The sequence below is a fragment of the Lepus europaeus genome, chromosome 20, assembly GCF_033115175.1.
Source record: "Lepus europaeus isolate LE1 chromosome 20, mLepTim1.pri, whole genome shotgun sequence".
Taxonomy (NCBI): domain Eukaryota; kingdom Metazoa; phylum Chordata; class Mammalia; order Lagomorpha; family Leporidae; genus Lepus; species Lepus europaeus.
Genome location: NC_084846.1, coordinates 63309315 through 63329011, shown reverse-complemented (window position 1 = coordinate 63329011; position 19697 = coordinate 63309315). Strand labels below are relative to the sequence as shown.

Sequence of the window (19697 nt, the reverse complement as noted above, 5' to 3'; positions counted from 1 at the left end):
GCCCCATAAAACCTTCCCCAGATGCACAGTCAGGGAGACAGATTGGAGTTCTGCCTCTCCCCTCCTTGCTGGCTAGCCACTCATATAAAGACTTTTCCAGCGGCCGGCGCTGTGGCCCACTGGGTTAATGCCCTGGCCTGAAGTGCCGGGATCCCATATGGGCAATGGTTCGAGACCCGGCTGCTCCACTTCCTATCCAGCTCCCTGCTATGGACTGGGAAAGGGGTGGAAGATGGCCCAAGTCCTTGGGCACCCACATGGGAGACCCAGAAGAAGTTCCTGGCTCCTGGCTTTGGATTGGCGCAGCTCTGGCTGTTGCGGCCAATTGGGAAATGAACTGTCGGATGGAAGACCTCTCTCTCTCCCTCTGCCTCTCCTCTCTCTGTGTAACTCTGACTTTCAAATAAATAAATAAATATTAAAAAAAAACTTTTCCAGAGGACTGGTGACACATTGGATTTGCACATATTGAGCTGGGAACCCAGTGTGTGCAGTAACATGTCTGCCTGCGACTGACTTGTGTCACAAAGATAATGATCTCAAGGTTCATACACGTTGCCACATCATCCCTTTATGGGCTTGTACTATTCCAATGTGTATATACTAAAGGTACTTAAAAAAATTCACAGGGGCCGGCGTTATGGCTCAGCGGATTGAAGCCCCAACCTGTGGTGCCAGCATCCCATGTGGGTGCCAGTTTGAGTCCCGGCTGCTCTACTTCTGATCCAGCTCTCTGCTATCACCTGGGAAAGCCATGGAGGATGGTCCTAGTCCTCGGGCCCCTGCACCCACGAGGGAGACTTGGATATAGTTGTCAGGCTTCTGGCTTCAATCTTTTTTTTTTTTTAAGATATATTTTTATTTATTTGAAAGACAGAGTTACAGAGAGAGGTAGACAGAGAGGTTCTTTCATTCCCTGGTTCACTTCCCAAATGGCCACAACAACCAGAGATGGCTGAAGCCAGGAGCCTCTTCCAGGTCTCCCATGTGGGTGCAGGGACCAAGCGCTTGGGCCATCCTCTGCTGCTTTTCCAGGCACGTCAACAGGGAGCTGGATCGGAAGTGGAGCAGCTGGGACTTGAACCGGAGCTCATGTGGGATGCTTTAACCTGCTGCACCACAGCACTGGCCCCTGGCTTCAGTCTTACACGGTGCTGGCTGTTGTGAGCATTTGGTCCGTGAATCACCAGATAGAAGGTTTCTCTCTCTCACTCATTTGCCGTGTGTGTGTGTCGGTTGCTCTGCCCTTCAATTAGATGAAAATAAATACACAAAAATATTTATTTTATTCATTTACGTGAAAAACAGAGAAGGAAAGACAGATCGTCCACCTTCCGGTTCACTCCCCAGATGTCTGCAATGGCCAGAGCTGGGCCAGGAGTTTCATCCTGGTCTTCCACATGGGTCCAGGGGCCCAAGTACTTAGGCCATCCTCTGCTGCTTTTCCAGGCCATTAGCAGGGAACTGGATTGGAAGTAGAGCAGCTGGGACTTGAACCCTTGCCCAAATGGGATACTAGTGCTGCAGGCAGTGGCTTTACTGGCTAAGCCACAGTGCTTGCCCCATAAATAAACTTTTTTTTAATTTATAGAAAAACAGAATTATAAGATTATTTTGGTACAATTTTTTTTAATCCTTGCAATATTTCCATAATATGCTTTCCATGAGCCTTTTGAAAACCTCTTATATGTACAGCTTCAACATTGGGTGTGGATGTGTGTGTGTTTGTGCCAGAATGAACGTCTTTTAGGAGCAGGCAGCCTAGTGGTTAAGATGCTGATTCAGAGTCCAGTGTTCCACATGGACTGCGTGGGTTTGGTCCCAGCTCTGGTCCTGATTCCAGCTTTCTGCTAGTGCACCCTTGGAGGCAGCACGGTGGCTCAAGTCCCTAGACTCCCTCCATCCATGTGCACTGAGTTCCCAGCTTCAATTCAAGCCAGTCTCCGCTGTCGTGGGTATTTGGAAAAGGAACCAGTGGGTGGGTGATCTGCTTATCTACCTCTGCCTCTCAAAAAATTTATAAATTTTCAGCTAGCACTGTGACTCACTAGGCTAATCCTCCACTTGCGGCGCCGGCACCCCGGGTTCTAGTCCCAATTGAGGCGCCAGATTCTGTCCCGGTTGCCCCTCTTCCAGGCCAGCTCTCTGCTATGGCCCGGGAGTGCAGTGGAGGCTGGCCCAAGTGCTTGGGCCCTGCACCGGCATGGGAGACCAGGAGGAAGCACCTGGCTCCTGGCTTCGGATCGGTGCAGCGTGCCGGCAGTAGCAGCCACTTGGGGGGTGAACCAATGGAAGGAAGACCTTTCTCTCTCTGTCTCTCTCTGTCTACCTCTGCCTGTCCAAAAAAAAATTATATATTTTTTAACAAGATAAGTTTAACCCACTGCATCACACCACCAGCCCCTGCACGAAGTGCCTTACGTGCACTGCGTTGTGTTTGTCTCTGCACCCCGGGCGTTTGCATTGCCCCACCTCTTGGCTGTTGTGAATGAGGCTGCAGCAGCCATGGGGGCGCAGACGTTCCCTCCAGATCCCGAGCGCGTTCCTGTGGCTGTGTACCCAGAAGTGGGATTGCTGGGTTGTATGGTTGCCCTATTTTAGCATTTCCTGTTGCCCGGTTTTGTTTTAATAGCAGCCATCCAAAGTGTGTGAGCTGTTTCTGTGTCTGCCACCAGGGCACCCGTCCTTGGATTTAGGGCCCACCTCGTTAATCCAGGATTATCACATCTCACACTCCTTAATGACACCTGCAAAGACCCTTTTTCCAAGTAAGGTCACATTCACAGGATTCTGGACTTCACATGTGGACATCTATCTTTTGGGAGCCCCTCTTCAACCCATGACACCCCCTTCCCTCTTCCCTGCCTTGCTTCCTCTTTGTCACTTATTTCCAGCTGACATGCTTTGCATTTTTGTCTTTTTTATTGCCAAACAGCAAAGCCTCAAGGACCAGGATTTTTGGTGGTGTTGTGGTTTTGGGGTTTTGGTGTTGTGTTCCCACTAGAGCAGTGACTGCCAAAGTGGCTGTTGAGCACACCTTGGCTGCAGAAGGAAGAGAGGGGTGGCTGGCCCAGACAGACACGGGCAGAAAGCGTTTCTGGGGCTGGGGAATTAGGTTACCTGTTGGGGAATGCAATCTCCTTAAGTTTTCCATTAATTAAGACGAAGCTCAGGGGCTTCCTTAAGAAAAGACACGTGACTAATTAGAGACCATGTGTCCACAGTGAATTACAGTTCCTGGAGGAGTGGTTGCTTTTCTGTTCAGGGCAGGAAACGGTGCAAAGTGAAAGGCAAGGAAGACCCGCCAGCCTGGGAGGACGGTGTCAGAAGGAACAGGGGCCTCGAGATGTTTGATGAGGCAACTGGAACATTCCAGAAAGGACAGCGACCACCATGTGAAGGCCATCAAACGTTTGAGACTCCCTAAGTTCAGGTTTATACTGTCCCTTTCCCCAGAAAAACTTACGTTCTGGAAAGTATTTGGGGCATACTTTATTTTTCTTTTGAGGGGAAGAGCTCCCATCGGCTGGTTCACCCTCCAAATGCCTGTAATGGCTGGGGACAGATCTGGGAGCTGGAAATGGAATCAGGTCTCCCATGCAGGTGGCAGGAGCCCAGTTACTTGAGCCATCACTCTTGTCTCCCTCGGTCTGCATCAGGATTCTGGAGTCAGATGCGAGAAGCTGGAGTGGGAGTCAAGCCCGGGGCTGTGGCGTGGGAGGCGGCTGCCTGCCTTCAGCTCATCATTCTCACAACTGATAAAGAGAAACATGAAACGCAAACTCCTGGGCTTCCTGCATAGACTGTGCTTCCTGGTGAGCAGAGAGGGATGAAGGAGGGTTCACTTTTGGAGAGGAATCCTGACGTCTAACTGCGGGAGGAATGAGAGCACTGGAAATCCCCTCCGCGGGCCCCGGTGTTGAAGACACTGCTTGGGCTGGCCAAGTTGAAATTCTTGGGTTAGAATCTCAGCTCTGCTCCGGAGTCTAGCTTTCTGCTACGAGGCACCAGCAGACGATGGCTCAAGTAGTTGGGTCCACGTCACCTATGTGGGAGACCCAGATTGGTTCCTGGCGCAGCCTTGGCTGTTTGTGAGCATTTAAGGAGCAAGCAAGTGGGTGGGAAATCTCTGATGTCTGTCTGTCTATCTTTCCAATAAAAAGAACAAACAATTTTAAAAAATCATCGCCTTGTACACATAATGAAAATAATAAACCTAGAACAGCGTTTCTCAGCCTTAGTGCTCCTGGTATTTCAGCCTGGGCAGTGCTTGGCAGTGGAAGGGTGGGCTGCTCTGTGCATTATACAATGTGTAGCAGCGTTCTAGATCTCGACTCACGAGGTGACCATAGGACTGCCTCATTTCTCGTTGCAAAAACCCAAATTATCTCCAAATATCACCAAAGTTCACCTAGGTGGGATAGGACAGAACCTTCCCTGGCTGGGAACCACTGAGCTAACGGTGATCAGTGGTCACTAGACCATCAGCAGACAGACCGGTGGTCAGCGTCACGATGCAGCGGGGGGGATGCTAACCCCTGAGCCGAGAGATGAGCTCCAACATTGCCAAGTGGGAGACAGCCACACTGTGCTTCCTGATGCAGGGTGACAGACGGACAGAGCACCAGCCAGGTTAAAATTAAACTTGAACCTAGTCGAGCCCCTTGCCAGGGGTGGGCCTAGGTTTGTGGAGCCTGAAAAAATACAAATTTACATACATGGATTTAAGCGCCGGGGTCTGTGCAGCTGGGGGCTGCTGTAGGGATTCAGGCCGACATGACTGCAGCTGTTTTGGACGACCCACCATCTTGCCTTTCAAGTGACCCTGACAGTCACCTGCTCTGTGGTGGAGCCAACAACCTGCTGGGTTTGGCCACACTGGACCCCGGGATGTCCATTATCTAAAACCTGGAATGTTAAATGTTTCCCGAGACAGCTCAGGTGGAGAAGGTTACCGCGAGCCATCTTTGTCTGGCTTAAACCGGTAACTCCCTTGCTGCACAGGACCCACGGCCTCTGCTAGGTGGTCCAGCGAGGCGCATTGTCCGAAACCTCGGGTTTGTCCTCCTGCTGCAGTCCGGCCTCCCACACCGGCTTTCTGAGATGACTAACTGCCTGCGTAGGGAGACACGCAGGTACGATCCGCACAGCCCAGGGCGGGCACGCCTGCCGTTTGTGCAACGAATGGCACGAACGACAGCCACACAGGGAAGGGGACGTGTGTTAGCCAAGTACGCAACTCGCGTTCTCTGGACCCTGACCAATCTGAGTAAAACGGCTTCGGGGCACCGGACTCAGGTGACGCTATCTTTACGTCCGTGGGCGTGGTCACGGTATTTTTAGGTCCTCATCTCACACACTAGTGGTGTGAAATATGATTTGCTACCATTTTCAAGGGGAAAAAAAATAAGGGAGAGGTGACAGCAGGAGAAAGGCGAAGTCGCCGCCGCTGGGGGACGGGCGGCGGCAAACGGGGGTCCACGCTGCCCCCCCTCCCCCGCACGAGACCCGCTCGAAAGCCGGGAGCCCCGCAAGGCTGCACCTGCTCGCCTCCCGCTCCGCGGTCACTGCAGAGACCTGCGGCCCGCACGACCCGGGCGGCGTAGGGGGTGCAGTTGGAGAATGCGCAGGCGCGGAACGACGCGGGGCGGGGCGAACCCCGGGGAGGCCAAGTCACTGCGCAGGCTCACACCCGGCCCTGCCGCCCCCCCGTCGCCAGGGCGACGCGCAAGCGCAGAGAGGTGTGCGGCGCACGCATGCGCGCGGGTGACGCTCCATGGCAGGTGTCGGGGTCTGGCGGCTGCCGGGGATGGGCCCGCCGGCGCTTGTGCTGCTCGCGCTGTGCGTCGCGGGCGCTCGGGGGCTCTACTTCCACATCGGCGAGACCGAGAAGCGCTGCTTCATCGAGGAGATCCCTGACGAGACCATGGTCATCGGTCAGCCGGGCTGAGGGTGGAGAGGCTCTTTGTCCCTGCCCGGCCCTCAGCGGCGCCCCCCCCTTCTGAGCTCGGCTGGCTCGTCGCCCCCGGCCCTAGAGCCGGCCCGAGGGCGCCCCGAGGACGCCCCGAGGACGCGCGGGGGCCGGGCCGTGACTGTGTGTCTGCCCTGCAGGCAACTATCGGACCCAGATGTGGGACAAGCAGAAGGAGGTCTTCCTGCCCTCGACCCCCGGGCTCGGCATGCACGTGGAGGTGAAGGACCCCGACGGGAAGGTAAGGCTGGCGGCCCCCGGCCGGCCCCGGGAGCGCGCGCCGCCGCCTGGCGCCCGGCGAGGTCGCGCGAGCCTGGGCCCTGTCGCCGTCGCAGGTGGTGCTGTCCCGGCAGTACGGTTCCGAGGGCCGCTTCACGTTCACCTCGCACACGCCCGGCGACCACCAGATCTGCCTGCACTCCAACTCCACCAGGATGGCCTTCTTCGCCGGCGGCAAGCTGGTAGGCACCCCCCCCTGGGCCGCGCCGAGCACCCACCGGCCTCCGCGCGTGGATCTGAGCGCAGCCAGCGCTGGGGGCACGGGTGTTGCCTGCTGCCCGCAGCCAGGCCGGGAGTGGGCTCCGACGCCGGTCTTTCCCTGCAGCGCGTGCACCTGGACATCCAGGTCGGGGAGCACGCCAACAACTACCCCGAGATCGCGGCCAAGGACAAGCTGACGGAGCTGCAGCTGAGGGCGCGCCAGCTGCTGGACCAGGTGGAGCAGATCCAGAAAGAGCAGGACTACCAGAGGGTAAGGGGCCGCCCGGCCATGGGGAGGGCGGCGACCCTAACACCTGCCGGGCCTCGGGGAGGGCGGTGAGCCTCGCACCTGCCCTGCCGTGGAGAGGACGGTGACCCTAACACCCTCCCGGCCGTGGGGAGGGCGGCGACCCTAACACCCTCCTGGCCTCAGGGAGGGCGACGCCCCTCGCACCCCCGCAGCGCCGTCTGCGTGGGCCCTCCTTCTGGTCAGTAGCTGTTTCTCCCCACCTTTGAAATCTTGTAAAAGTCATGAAAGGGAAAGGCTGCCGTTTGGCCTAGGTGTATAGTCCTGCGGTACTGCGTACACTCATGGTAGCCCACCACCCTCCGTGTTCCCCAGCTGAGGATGTACACCCGGTGAGCGCCCCCTCCCGCTGCTGCCGTGACCCTGACCCGGCCGAGCGGCGTCCCATCCTCACACTGAGCAGAGCCCCTGAGATGCACCCCACGGCGGCATGCTCAGAATTTCCCTATCAGGCTAATAGTCTCCCGTATGCATAGACTCTATTTTGCTTTAGATTGTTTTTCTTTTCTTTTTTAATTCCTTAAAAGGCAGAGGGACAGATGTCCTACGTGCTGGTTCGTTCCCCAAATGCCTGCACCCGCCAGAGCCAGGCCGTACCAAAGCCAGGAGCTAGGAACTCAATTCAGGTCTCCCATGGGTGGGCAGGGACCCAACTACGCGAGCCATCACCTGCTGCCTTCCAGGGTGCGCATTGGCAGGAAGCTGGAATGGGGAGCAGGGCTGGGACTCGAACCCGGTGCTCTGATACGGGACACAGAAATCTCCAGGGCGTTTTCAAGTTCTGTAGAACAGCCAAGAGAGGACAGCTCACGTCTGCTGGTGGTCATTGCCCACTTGCACTCTCACCTGAAAGAGTAGGGTTGTGGTTCCAGGCCTTTCCAAGGTACCTGTGGAATGTCAACACTCCCTGCCGTGGGGCACTCTCAGTGGGGAGACTGGCACCCGCATGGAGTCAAACAGGTGCTATTCCAGAGGGGTTAGGTGCTGGAGTGGAGAAGTCAGCCAAGGGAGAGGCCCCAGCAGCCTGGGAAGCGCCCCCTGCACGTCTGACACGTGTCTGTTGCCCTGCACAGTATCGGGAAGAGCGCTTCCGCCTGACCAGCGAGAGCACCAACCAGAGGGTCCTGTGGTGGTCCATCGCCCAGACCGTCATCCTCATCCTCACTGGCATCTGGCAGATGCGCCACCTCAAGAGCTTCTTTGAGGCCAAGAAGCTGGTGTAGTGCCCGCCCTCCGTGTTGCCCTTCCTCCAATTCCTCATCCACCTAGACTTGGAAGGGAAAAGAAAGGAAAAAGAATGTAAGTCACATTGGTTCCGCGGCCACAAACCCTTCGGATCAGCCACTGTTACCCCGGGTTCTCAAGGACTCAGGACCCCGGTCCAAGCTTTCAAAAATCTCCCAGGCCCGTGAGGAGTCAGAACTAACCCAGGACTAAGTCTTGCTTCTTGTGCCTCCAGTGACCCCCACCCCCGTCCTACCACGAGATGAGCAAATGAAAAAGTCTCTCCTTCCATTCTGCTATCTCTCCGTCCGCTAACCCAGGGGTGCCTGGCACGCCCCCTGGGGTGGGCCTCGCCCCTCTGCATCCTGGTCCGTCCTGGGTTCCCTTAGGGCCTTGTGAATGTAAATAAGGGGCAGGTCTCGGCCCCAGAGGATTTAGATGTTTTTCTATATATTAGAACTATTTTTTGATAAATTATCTATTTTCCTTCCTAGTTGAGAGTCCCCGCCCACACCTAGCTGAGACACCTACGCAGTTGTGCGTTGTGTTTATTCACACACTGCTGACTTCCACGCCAGCTCGCGGGGTTTCGCAGTCCCTCGGCCACAAGGCAGATGCTCCCGCTGTCCCCAAGGCCACACCAGAGAGCCAGGGTCTATTCCACACCTGTGACTCCCATGCCACAGGGCGGCACGGGCGGGGGCAGCACTCTTACCTTCCCGCGTCCTCTAACTTTTATTTAAGCTGTGGTCATTGTTTTCTTCAAGAGAACCAGATTTGGTTCCTCATACAGATTTTTCCAGTGAAATAAAATGTGTTACAGTAGCTGTGTTGGAGATGAAATAAGGCTGTGGGCAGAGGGGAAGCTGAAAGGGAAAGAGGAAAGGTTGCTGGCTTGAATTCACCTCTGCCGGTGACCTGGGTGGCCCTGGGTGTGGCCTCGGTGCCAGGGCTTGGTCTGGACCCTGGGCCAGTCTCCAGGGGGCATGGGAGTGGACAGGTGGTTGCGCAAATCATAACAAAGGCCAGGCAAGCAGACAACACATCAGTGAGGATTCTCAGAGCAGTGCACTACCCACTTTCTCGGCCCCCAAGTCATAAATCCGAGCAGATCTCAGCTGCCTCCCTCACACCCTGTGCTGTATAAACCCACTACCTGTGCCCCACTCTTGACATTTTATTTCATAATTTTATTACATATTTCAAGTATTAAATTTATTTGAACTACAGAACCAAATTCTTCCTTTGTTATTTTTCTAATTCTGGATTTATAATGAGACAGTCCAGATTCCTCAGATATTTGCTTTCCAGTTTTCTTCATGCTAGGATGGACACAGGGAAATTCAGATGTTCTTTGAGCTGGTTTGATGTGGGGTGTGTGTGACCTGGGAAGGGACACATTTCTGTTCTGTGGCTGTTAGTGGAACCGTAGCCACGAAGAGGAGGCTGGATCCCGGGCTGTGAGACACGGGAGACTGCCAGCAGGGCCGGGCCAGGCTTGGATGCTTTGCCCGGCAGTACTCACGGCCGAGTGCGTCTCAGTTGAGCTGGTAGGCCAGTGCGTGCTGGGTTTCTCCTTGCTTGTTTTTGGTAGTTAGGAGTAGAGTACACCTTTACACTGATGGGGTGAGCGGAACTGGGGTGGCCAGAGCACAGGCCAGCAGCTGGTAGCTGTGGGAGTGATACATTGGCCAGTTCAGCTACATCCAAAGAACTGGGTGGCAGTTCTCTCCCTCACCAATAATCCCCTTGACTCCACTATGCAATTCTGGTTTCTGAGAGTCTACAGCATCCTTACCAACCTTCTCCCTCCTCACCACAGTGTGGGGGGAAGGGGAGAGGGCACCCTTTTTTTTTTTTTTTTTAAGATTTATTGCTCTGGCAGGAGGTTTCCAACCTAAATAAATACTACTTTGCTTAAAAAAAAAAAAGTTTATTTATTTACTTGAGAGGGAGAGACAGAAAGGTCTTTCATCCACGAATTCACTCCCCAAATGGCTGCAATGGCTAGAGATGGGCTGATCTGGAGCCAGGAGCTTCTTCCAGGTCTCCCACATGGGTGCAGGGACCCAAGCACTTGGGCCATCTTCCACTGCTTTTCCAGGCCACAGCAGAGAAATGGATGGGAAGTGGAGCAGTCAGGACTTGAACCGGCGCCCATATGGGATGCTGGCTTCAGGCAGTGGCTTTACTGGCTATGCCACAGCGCTGGCTCCAAGGCATCCATTCTTAACATCCTTATTATTATTATTATTATTATTATTATTATTATTAACTTATTTATTTGAAAGGCAGAGTCACAGAGAGGCAGAGAGAGAGGTGCCCCATCCGCCGGTTCCCTCCCCGGATGGTCACAACAGTAGAGTTGGGCTAACCTGAACCCAGGAGCCTGGAGCTTCTTCTGGGTCTCCCTCGTGGCTGCAGCAGCCAAGGACTTGGGCCATCTTCCACTGCCCTCCCAGGTCACAGCAGAGCTGGATGGGAAGCAGAGCAGCGCCCATATGCGATGCTCGGACCGCAGGCAGGAGCTTTCCCCGCCGTGCCACAGCGCCGGCCCCAACCTCCCCTATTTTTGCAGCATGATGCCCCAGCTCTTAGCTGGGACTGAGTGTCCACCACTGCCTCCGGCCTGACAACCTGTGGTGCGGGACCTACTGTGTTGTCAGCAGGGTTAGAGGGTCAGGTGCGTCTGACGGCCAGGACAGCCGCCTTTCCCCACCTCGGCGGCTGCGACCCTGCACCTGCGCTGCTCCTTCTGCCAAGCCCCTCCCCGGGGCCCCGCCACGGCCGCAGGCGGCTCTGCCCCGGGGAGCGGGGAAGCAGGGCCGCAGCCGCGGCGGCCTCGCCCGCGCGCGGGCGGGCCCGAGTGCCGAGCGGCCGCAGTTCCCCGCCGGAACACCGGAAGCGCAGGCTCCAGCACTTCCGGGGAGCGAAAGCTCTTCCGGCCCTGATTGGTTGCTGCTGTAGTGTGCGTCCACGCCCAACGCGCGACCGCGCCGCGAGAGCCGGCAGCGCCATGGCGGACCCAGATTCGCTGGGCTTCGAACACATGGGCCTGGACCCCCGGCTCCTGCAGGTACCGGGGGGCGCTGGGGAGGGCTGCGGGGCACAGCAGCCGGGCTCCGCGGGCGCGCCGCCTGAATCCGCCGCTCGTCTTCGCAGGCCGTCACCGATCTGGGCTGGTCGCGACCCACGCTGATCCAGGAGAAGGCCATCCCGCTGGCCCTGGAGGGGAAGGACCTCCTGGCCCGCGCCCGCACGGGCTCGGGGAAGACCGCCGCCTACGCCATCCCGATGCTGCAGCTGCTGCTCCACAGGAAGGCGGTGGGTAGCGCGGCCGGGGGCCAGGGGCCGGAGAGTTGACGCCCCCGTGCTCTGGCAGGGTCCTCAGTTCCTGTGTTTACAGACAGGCGCTGTGCTGGAACAGGCTGTCAGAGGGCTCGTCCTCGTGCCTACCAAGGAGCTGGCGCGACAGGCCCAGGCCATGATTCAGCAGCTGGCCAGCTACTGCGCTCGGGACGTGCGGGTGGCCAACGTCTCAGCTGCCGAAGACTCAGCCTCCCAGAGGTGGGGGCGGCAGAGGGAATGGGGGGAGTGGGCAGCGGGATCGAGGGCCGGCCCAGCACCCCCCCCCCCCCCCCGTGCTGACGTTGGCTCCCTGCAGAGCTGTGCTGATGGAGAAGCCAGACGTAGTGGTCGGGACCCCCTCTCGGGTGTTGAGCCACCTGCAGCAGCAGAACCTGCAGCTGCGGGACTCCCTGGAGCTGCTGGTGGTGGACGAGGCTGACCTCCTGTTCTCCTTCGGCTTCGAGGACGAACTCAAGAGCCTGCTCTGGTGAGGAAGAGGGAGTGGTTGCCCGCAGAAGCCTGCGTGAGTCGGGACTGGGGTCTGCAGTGGGCTGTGCAGACGCTCGGCCGCCCTGGGCGCTGCGGTCTGACAGGCTCTGGTTTGTTTCAGTCACTTGCCCCGGATTTACCAGGCCTTTCTCATGTCGGCTACTTTCAACGAGGACGTGCAAGCGCTGAAGGAGCTGGTGCTGCATAACCCGGTGAGGGGGCCTTGGGAGCGGGCACGGAGCGCTCGGAGGGCTCGGTGCCCCTCCCCAGAGGAGCTCTGGGTGGGGTCGTTGTCACAGGTCATTTTGATTCTGAGGCGCTGAAAGTCATCTAGACAGTTGTCCCCAGCGGGCATCACTGGGTTACATAGGCTTTGCCCAAAACCGTGGCAGCAGCTCCGCAGGGCCTGCGTTGGGTGGCAGTTACAGCTCTAGGGCCAGGTGCTCGTGTCACGTCGTAAGTTTTGCTGCCCTCCGAAGGCCTGTGGCTCTCGGCCTGCTGTGGTTGCTTGTCCGTGTGTGTCTCTGCTCCGTGGCCCACGTGTGTTGTGTGTGGGTCATCCTCTGTGTGCCATAACAGAGCAGCAGGGGCTTAGGGAGCCAGGAATCCTGCCCTGCCGGGAGATGGCGGTGCTGCGGCCGGCGAGCCAGTGGCCGGCGATGTCCGTCTTCTCTTTCTTTGCTGACCGCAGGCCTGTCCTCTTCCCAGGTCACCCTCAAGCTACAGGAGTCCCAGCTGCCAGGGCCGGAGCAGCTGCAGCAGTTCCAGGTGGTCTGCGAGACCGAGGAAGACAAGTTCCTGCTGCTCTACGCCCTGCTCAAGCTGTCCTTGGTCCGCGGCAAGTGCTTGCTCTTCGTCAACACTCTGGAGCGGAGCTACCGGCTGCGCCTGTTCCTGGAGCAGTTCAGCATCCCCTCCTGCGTGCTCAATGGCGAGCTCCCGCTGCGCTCCAGGTGTGCCCTGGCCCGTGGGCGGGGACGGCAGCCGAGGAGGGGCTGAGGGCTCCCAGCTGCTGTGCCTGTCCCTGAACCACTTAGTGGGGGCCAGATTCTGGGCTTGATGGAGTGGCTTTTTTTTTTTTTTTTTTTTTAAGATTTATTTATTTATTTGAAAAGCGGAGTTACAGAGAGGCAGAGGCAGAGAGAGAGATTTTCCATCCACTGGTTCATCCCCCAAAATGAATGCAAACAGCTGAGATGCACCAATCTGAAACCAAGAGCCAGTAGCTTGGGCCATCCTGTGCTGCTTTCCCAGGCCATAGCAGAGAGCTGGATCGGAAGTGGAGCAGCTGGGACTCGAACCTGTGCCCACATGGGATGCTGGCACTGCAGGCGACAGCTTTACCTGCTACACCACAGCGCCGGTCCCAATAGTGACTTTGTACAATGCTGAAATACCTATCCCTTGTCCACTGTCACCTGAGGAAGTGGAGACACAAAGATTAGGAAGGGAGAGGGATTAAGAGAAGGCACAGGTCGGGAAGGGCAATGGCTGCCGATGCTGGGAGAAGTGGGCCTGCCTGTGCTCCGTGGGGCGACTCCCCCGATGCTGGGAGGAGTGGGCCTGTCCGTGCTCTGTGGGGCTGACTCCCCCGATGCTGGGAGGAGTGGGCCTGCCCATGCTCCGTGGGGCGACTCCCCCGATGCTGGGAGGAGTGGGCCTGCCTGTGCTCCATGGGACTGACTCCCCCCATGCTGGGAGGAGTGGGCCTGCCTGTGCTCCGTGGGGCAACTCCCCTGATGCTGAGAGGAGTGGGCCTGCCCGTGCTCCGTGGGGCTGACTCTCCTCCTCTTCGTTCCAGGTGCCACATCATCTCCCAGTTCAACCAGGGCTTCTACGACTGCGTCATAGCCACTGATACCCAAGTCCTGGGGGCCCCGGCCAAGGGCAAGCAGCGGGGCCGAGGGCCCAAAGGGGACAAGTAAGTCCACGTTTCTCCTTTTCTCAGCTCTTCTGAAGGGGGTTTGATTTTTCGGCTGTTTGGAAGACAAACCAGGGTGCCAGAGCTGGGAACCAGGTGATCTGGGCCTGCTCAGCACATGTTGCAGGGAGCCCTGTAGGCCGTTGCTCGGGTACAGAGAGGGCTGTGAAGGGCACCCCCGTGGGCAGCATGATGGGCAGCAGGAGGCCTGCGGCTGTGACTTGGAGGGAGCACCGGTTTTCCCTCCCTCCCTCCCTTCCTTTTTTTTTTTTTTTAAATAAAGCCTTAATTATTTGAAAGTCAGAGAGGCAGAGGCAGACAGAAAGAGAGCTCTTTCTCTGCTGTTGCATTCCCAAAATGACCTCAACAGCCAGGGCTGGGCCAGGCTGAAGCCAGCAACTTCATCCGGTCTCCCACATGAGTGCAGGGCCCAAGCACGTGGGCGTCTTCCACTGCCTTCCCAGGTGCATTAGCAGGGAGCTGGATCAGAAGTGGAGCAACAGGGGCTCTAACTGCTGCCCATATGGGATGCTGGCGCTGCAGGTGGCGGCTCTCCCTGTTAGTCCACAGTGCCACCCCGGGAAACTGCTTTATGAGAGGAAAGGGAGGACCCAGCTCTGTCCCCCTGACCACCGGGGCCCACAGCTAGTCCTCAGAGCATGCCACACGGCCCTGAGGGCTGCCCAGCTCTGTCCCCCTGACCACTGGGGCCCACAGCTAGTCCTCAGAGCATGCCACACGGCCCTGAGGGCTGCCCAGCTCTGTCCACCTGACCACCGGGGCCCACAGCTAGTCCTCAGAGCATGCCACACGGCCCTGAGGGCTGCCCAGCTCTGTCCCCCTGACCACTGGGGCCCACAGCTAGTCCTCAGAGCACGCCACATGGCCCTGAGGGCTGTCCAGCTCTGTCTACCTGACCACCGGGGCCCACAGCCATTCCCAGAGCATGCCACACGGCCCTGAGGGCTGCCCAGCTCTGTCCACCTGACCACTTGGGCCCACAGCTAGTCCTCAGAGCATGCCACACGGCCCTGAGGGCTGCCCAGCTCTGTCCACCTGACCACTGGGGCCCACAGCCAGTTCCCAGAGCACGCCACATGGCCCTGAGGGCTGCCGTCGCCCACAGCTGAGGTCTTGACAGTACAACCAGGTCAGCCCACAAAAGGTCCAGGTCCACCCACGAAACCCAGCTCCTGGGACCGTTCTGATGTTGAAGAATCTTGCATGTAGCAGGATCCCTTGGGCTTCAGACCCCGTTTGGAGGAAGCTTTGCTGGTGGAGCCGAGTGTCGGTGCCTGGAGCAGAGGAGGGGTCTGGCTGACGCTAACGCTGCACCTTCTCTGCAGGGCCTCTGACCAGGAGGCAGGCGTGGCCCGGGGCATAGACTTCCACCACGTGTCCGCTGTGCTCAACTTTGACCTCCCCCCTACCCCTGAGGCCTATGTCCATCGAGCTGGCAGGTAGGAGAGCAGGGAGTTTGGGGGCAGCCACCAGTAGTGGGCCCAAGACAGGGCCCACGGGCTGGAGACACAGGCTCAGCTGTGCCCCCCTTGCAGGACGGCGCGCGCCAATAACCCTGGCATCGTCTTGACCTTTGTGCGGCCCACGGAGCAGTCCCACCTGGGCAAGATTGAGGAGCTTCTTAGTGGAGGTACGAGCGCCGGCTCCTGTGGGTGCTCAACAGAGTCCTCACGCCTGTGAGAGTGACAGCTGCAGTAACGGTGTAGTGACAAGTAGCCCCCACGGTGGCACAGTCACGCTGACTGTGTGCTTCCCAGTGCTGAGTGCCCGGGCTCACTGCTCAGACATGATGCCCGACAGCGGCTGGCCCCGCGTGCTGGGTGCACTCAGCGGCTCTCCCCGGCCATCGTCATGGGCTGCAGGTCGGGCAGCAGTTGGTGGAGAAGAGGGGAGAGTGGGCAGTGGTTCCTGGGGCTCGGGCATGACAGCATACAGGGCTCGGGGGAGGACAGGCCAGCCCTGTCCACAGTGTCACGGGCTGTCCGTGCTACAGTGAGGCTGCGGTTGGGCATCCCAGGAAGCGCTGGGTCTTCTGCAGCCTTGCTCCGGGGAGGGGGTGCAGGAGTCCACAGGGAAGGCCTGGGCAGACCTTGCCCTGAGCCCTGGACGTGTGGGGGCCTCACTGCTGCCTCTCCCGCAGCCGGCGAGGCCCCTGTCTTGCTTCCCTACCAGTTCCGGATGGAGGAGATCGAGGGCTTCCGCTATCGCTGCAGGGTGAGCTGGACGCGGTTGGGAGAGGGGAATGTTGGGGTAGGGGCCTGTGCCCCAGGATCGCACCCGTTGCCAAGCGCCCGGGTGTGAAGGAGGGTGGGAGCCTCACGTCAGCCTCCGTGTCCATCCGCAGGATGCCATGCACTCCGTGACAAAGCAGGCCATCCGCGAGGCGAGGTTGAAGGAGATAAAGGAAGAGCTGCTGCACTCCGAGAAGCTCAAGGTGAGGCCACGGGGGCGATGGGCAGAGCTTGCCGGGCTGTGCCTGGAGGGCAGCCAGGTGCATGGTGAGACACAGAACCAGGCACGTGCTGCCTGTGGCAGAGAGAGGGGACCAGCGGGCCGAGAACCGAGGGAGGGGAGGCAGCCTGCTCTGCTGGGAGGCAAGCTTGTGTCCACAGAATTGTAGGTGCACGTGTCCCTCGATCCAGTTCTGTCTGCAACTCTGGGCATACTTGCTGTGCAGTCACACGTGTGCCGCAGGCACTGCAGCAGCGTGGTGGAGCCCCGGGGGTGGCAGCCACGTCAGGGCCTCGCCAGAGCAGGTGAGGGGTGGCCTCAGGCGCAGCGTAGGCAGTTGTGAGCAGGACGAAGAGGCCGTTCCTGACGCCAGCAGCAGGAGCGGGTGTGCTGCCGTTTGCATCTCGGAGAAGGGGAGCATACATGGGTCACACACGTGATTGTGTCCGCGTAGACTCGGGAGTGGGAGCAGCCGCCGCGGGCGCTGTCGGGTGGGGAAGCTGCTGTGGACAGAGGCAGCAGGAACCTCTCGTGGGCGGCCTCCCCGGTTCTCAGTTCCGGACCGTGTGAGTCTGTCCTCGGTCTATGGGGGCGCGAGAGAGATGCTGACTCGGGTGCCTCCCCCGTCAGACCTACTTTGAAGACAACCCCAGGGACCTGCAGCTGCTGCGGCACGACCTGCCCCTGCACCCCGCTGTGGTGAAACCTCACCTGGGCAACGTCCCGGACTACCTGGGTGAGTGTGGCTGGGAGGTCTGGAGGCAGCAGGCTGCGAGGGGGCGTGGGTTCCTCGCTGCTGTGTGCGTGCCAGTCCCTGCGCCAGCGCTGGGGACACGGTGGGGCCCGTGCAGGCCCACGGAGGCTTGTCCAACCCATCCCACGGGGCAGCTGTGGCGTCTGTTGTGATGAGAGAGCGTCACGATAGCAGATTTCAAGGCCCACGACGGGGCGGTTATATTCAGAACGGCCTGGTACTGGTACAAAACAGAGGGGTGGCCAGGGCTGGGCGGGTCTTAGGCAGGAGGCAGAACTTCTGCACAGCGGGAGACTTGGCATCAGCCGCCGCTACGGTGGAGGCCAAGGTCTCCATTGTCTCCGTGGACCCCGGAGACAGAGCTGTGAGGGCCAGCGGGAAGAACCGGGGCTGTCACTTGACACCCGGGAACCCCTCGCGCACGAGCTCTGACGCCTTTCCTGGTTAACGTGGGGTAAAGGACAAGAGAGACAAGGGGGCAGCGCGTGTGCCCCGGTCTGCCTGGGCAGAGGGGAGGGAGAGTGGAGGGGGGCATTCCTGGACAGGGAAGGGAGGGCCCGGCAGAGGTGGGGGCACGGGCATGGCAGCGTGGCTGGGCCTTTGGTACGCGCATGGCTAAGACGCCGTCGGGGACACCACAGCCACGGCAGAGTGCGAGGAAGAGCACTGGCTGCCGGAGCGCCCAGCGGCCGGGGCTGGCGCTGAGAGCGGAATCCAGGGCTCGTGGGTGGCTGGACCCCAGCAGTGCTCACTGCTCCTCCAGGGTCTCACTAGCAGGGAGCTGGAGTCAGGAGCCAGGGCTGGGACTGAGCCCAGGTACTCGAGTGTGGGACACGAGCGTCTCAACCAGGAGGCTAAACACGCACTCCCCGTGTGCCTTTGTCGTCACGTTTACTGCAACACGGAAGAGTGGTGCACCCTTGTGGTGCTCCATGTTGTGTGTTAGGCGTCAGTTGGGACAAAGTTGACAAATTTACCGTGGAGTCGGGAGGGGCTGCCCTGAGAAGGGGCGTGGACATCGTCTAGATTGACATGCAGGGGTGGGGGGCAGTCGAGACTGGGGCTTGCCGGAGGTGAGGCGGCCACTGAAGCCCAGCCTCTCCTCCAGTTCCTCCTGCTCTTCGTGGCTTCGTACGCCCTTCCAAGAAGCGGAAGAAGCTCTCATCCTCCTGTAGGAAGGCCAAGGTATGTCCCCTGGGCCGGGGGACAGCAGGACTCCCCCAGCGCCCTCCTTCGTCATCACCGGGTGTGCAGGTGGCTTGCCCTGGAGGGGAGAGGGTACCTGAGGGCCGGGTGTGGCTGGGGCTGCTCTTTGCCTCAGTGTGTGCACAGAAGCTTCAGTCCCCTGGCACCACCCACGGTGTTGATCTCGCTCTGCCCGGCGAGACCTCTGGTTGCCCCAGGTAACCTGTGGTTTCGCCCCTGTAGAAGATGAAGAGCCAGAATCCACTGCGCAGCTTCAAGCACAGAGGAAAGAAATCCAGACCCCCAGCGACGCCCTCCTGAGGGTGCCTGGGCCCGACTCCAGCCCAGGACGGGCTTCGGCCCCGGCTGCTGCAGGCACGCTCTGTGCTCACAGCGCGGCCTGGGCAGACTGGACTCGGGCGGGCTCTCCGCTTCCTGGTACTGCCAGCCAGCGCCTCGCCCCTCGACAGAATAAAGGTTCCAGCTGCCCCGGCTTGTGCCTCCAGCTCTGGCAAGGCACAGACTTCTCCAAGACCTCAGGATCAGGAAAGTTCCAGAAGGTGGCAGTGCCTGGGCTGTGTGCAGTACTGCGCTCGACCGGCAGAGGTCAGCCTCGTGGAGCCGGCCCAAGTCTGCTGCGTCCAGTTCATCCAGCTGTTGCGAGCCGGTTCCTGTGGCCCTGCTGCCTGTGTCACGTGGAGTGCAGGCCTTCCTGACCACAGCCTTGTAACACTTCAAAGGGGAGACGCCGCCCCGCTGGGACTGGGGCAGCTGGCTTGTCCCTCTCGAGCCCCTGTGTGTGACAGCCCACGCGGGCATGCTTTGTGTGCACAAGTGGCAGTGAAAGGCGTTCACGCGTCCTGCGTGTCTTTTCTCTGGTTCCCCAGCAGGAGGCCTGGCGCTTCCACAGCCCTGGGGCCCGGCCTCCCGGCTCTGGCTCTGCTGACCCAGCACCTAGACTGTGCCTCCCAACGCTGTCACCATCACCTGGGTGTCACAGCCATGCCTGAGGAGATGGTGGAGGGGCCCTGGGAGAAGCATGGAGTCAGCCCTAGGAGGCTGGGCCTTTGGTTATGGGGATGACAGTACTGGGGGTAACGGGGCCTGAGAGTTGGGGTCTCACGAGCCCTGCTCCCTCGGTGACTCGATTCCAGGGAGCCAGCGGTGTGGGCTAGGGCAGTGTGAAGGCAGACGCCGGGGCCCCGTCCGCAGTGTGGTGGCTCAGTGGAGCGGAGAGTGGCTGTGGGAGTGCCAGCTGCAGGCCCCGTCAGCCACGTCCCAGAGTGGGGCTGGGCGCAGAGCGCTCTGCCTGCCTCGGCCAGGCTGCCTCTCATGGACCCTGCACCGCAGGGGAGGTGGACGAGCAGGCGCGGTGCAGCTGTCTTCCTGCCTGGGGCTGACCAGAGGCACAGGGGCAAGGTGGGGGAGCTGCGGGCAGAGCAGCCGGAGCTAGGCAGGGTTTGGACTCACCTCCATGGAGGAGCTTGGTGCTGCTGGGGCTTCCTCCACTGTGGGGTGGGGGGTAGCACCCTGGGGGATACGCAGA

The 19697-nt window shown here is 59.3% G+C and overlaps 2 protein-coding genes across 2 annotated transcripts; both read left to right on the top strand.

Annotated features, from left to right (window-relative positions):
* The first annotated feature begins 5756 nt into the window (after positions 1-5756).
* Positions 5757-8807, top strand: TMED4 (transmembrane p24 trafficking protein 4). Its single transcript, XM_062178841.1, has 5 exons — positions 5757-5936; positions 6112-6212; positions 6307-6432; positions 6576-6722; positions 7832-8807. The coding sequence occupies exons 1-5, from the start codon at positions 5777-5779 to the stop codon at positions 7979-7981; spliced, it is 684 nt and encodes a 227-aa protein (XP_062034825.1). The 5' UTR covers positions 5757-5776; the 3' UTR covers positions 7982-8807.
* Positions 8808-10961: 2154 nt separating this feature from the next.
* Positions 10962-19003, top strand: DDX56 (DEAD-box helicase 56). Its single transcript, XM_062178176.1, has 14 exons — positions 10962-11058; positions 11145-11306; positions 11389-11549; positions 11647-11817; positions 11941-12031; positions 12528-12772; positions 13621-13740; positions 15087-15200; positions 15297-15391; positions 15902-15975; positions 16106-16195; positions 16843-16948; positions 18075-18151; positions 18395-19003. The coding sequence occupies exons 1-14, from the start codon at positions 10999-11001 to the stop codon at positions 18470-18472; spliced, it is 1644 nt and encodes a 547-aa protein (XP_062034160.1). The 5' UTR covers positions 10962-10998; the 3' UTR covers positions 18473-19003.
* The last annotated feature ends 694 nt before the right edge of the window (positions 19004-19697 follow it).

Excerpts from the sequence above, each read along its gene's own strand:
- DDX56 (XM_062178176.1), top strand. The coding sequence starts at position 10,999 with ATGGCGGACCCAGATTCGCTGGGCTTCGAACACATGGGCCTGGACCCC. Across the intron at positions 15,201-15,296 it reads TATGTCCATCGAGCTGGCAG|GACGGCGCGCGCCAATAACC; the intron begins GTAGGAGAGCAG and ends CCCCCCTTGCAG. Across the intron at positions 16,196-16,842 it reads TGCACTCCGAGAAGCTCAAG|ACCTACTTTGAAGACAACCC; the intron begins GTGAGGCCACGG and ends CTCCCCCGTCAG.
- TMED4 (XM_062178841.1), top strand. The coding sequence starts at position 5,777 with ATGGCAGGTGTCGGGGTCTGGCGGCTGCCGGGGATGGGCCCGCCGGCG. Across the intron at positions 6,213-6,306 it reads TGAAGGACCCCGACGGGAAG|GTGGTGCTGTCCCGGCAGTA; the intron begins GTAAGGCTGGCG and ends TCGCCGTCGCAG. Across the intron at positions 6,723-7,831 it reads AAGAGCAGGACTACCAGAGG|TATCGGGAAGAGCGCTTCCG; the intron begins GTAAGGGGCCGC and ends TGCCCTGCACAG.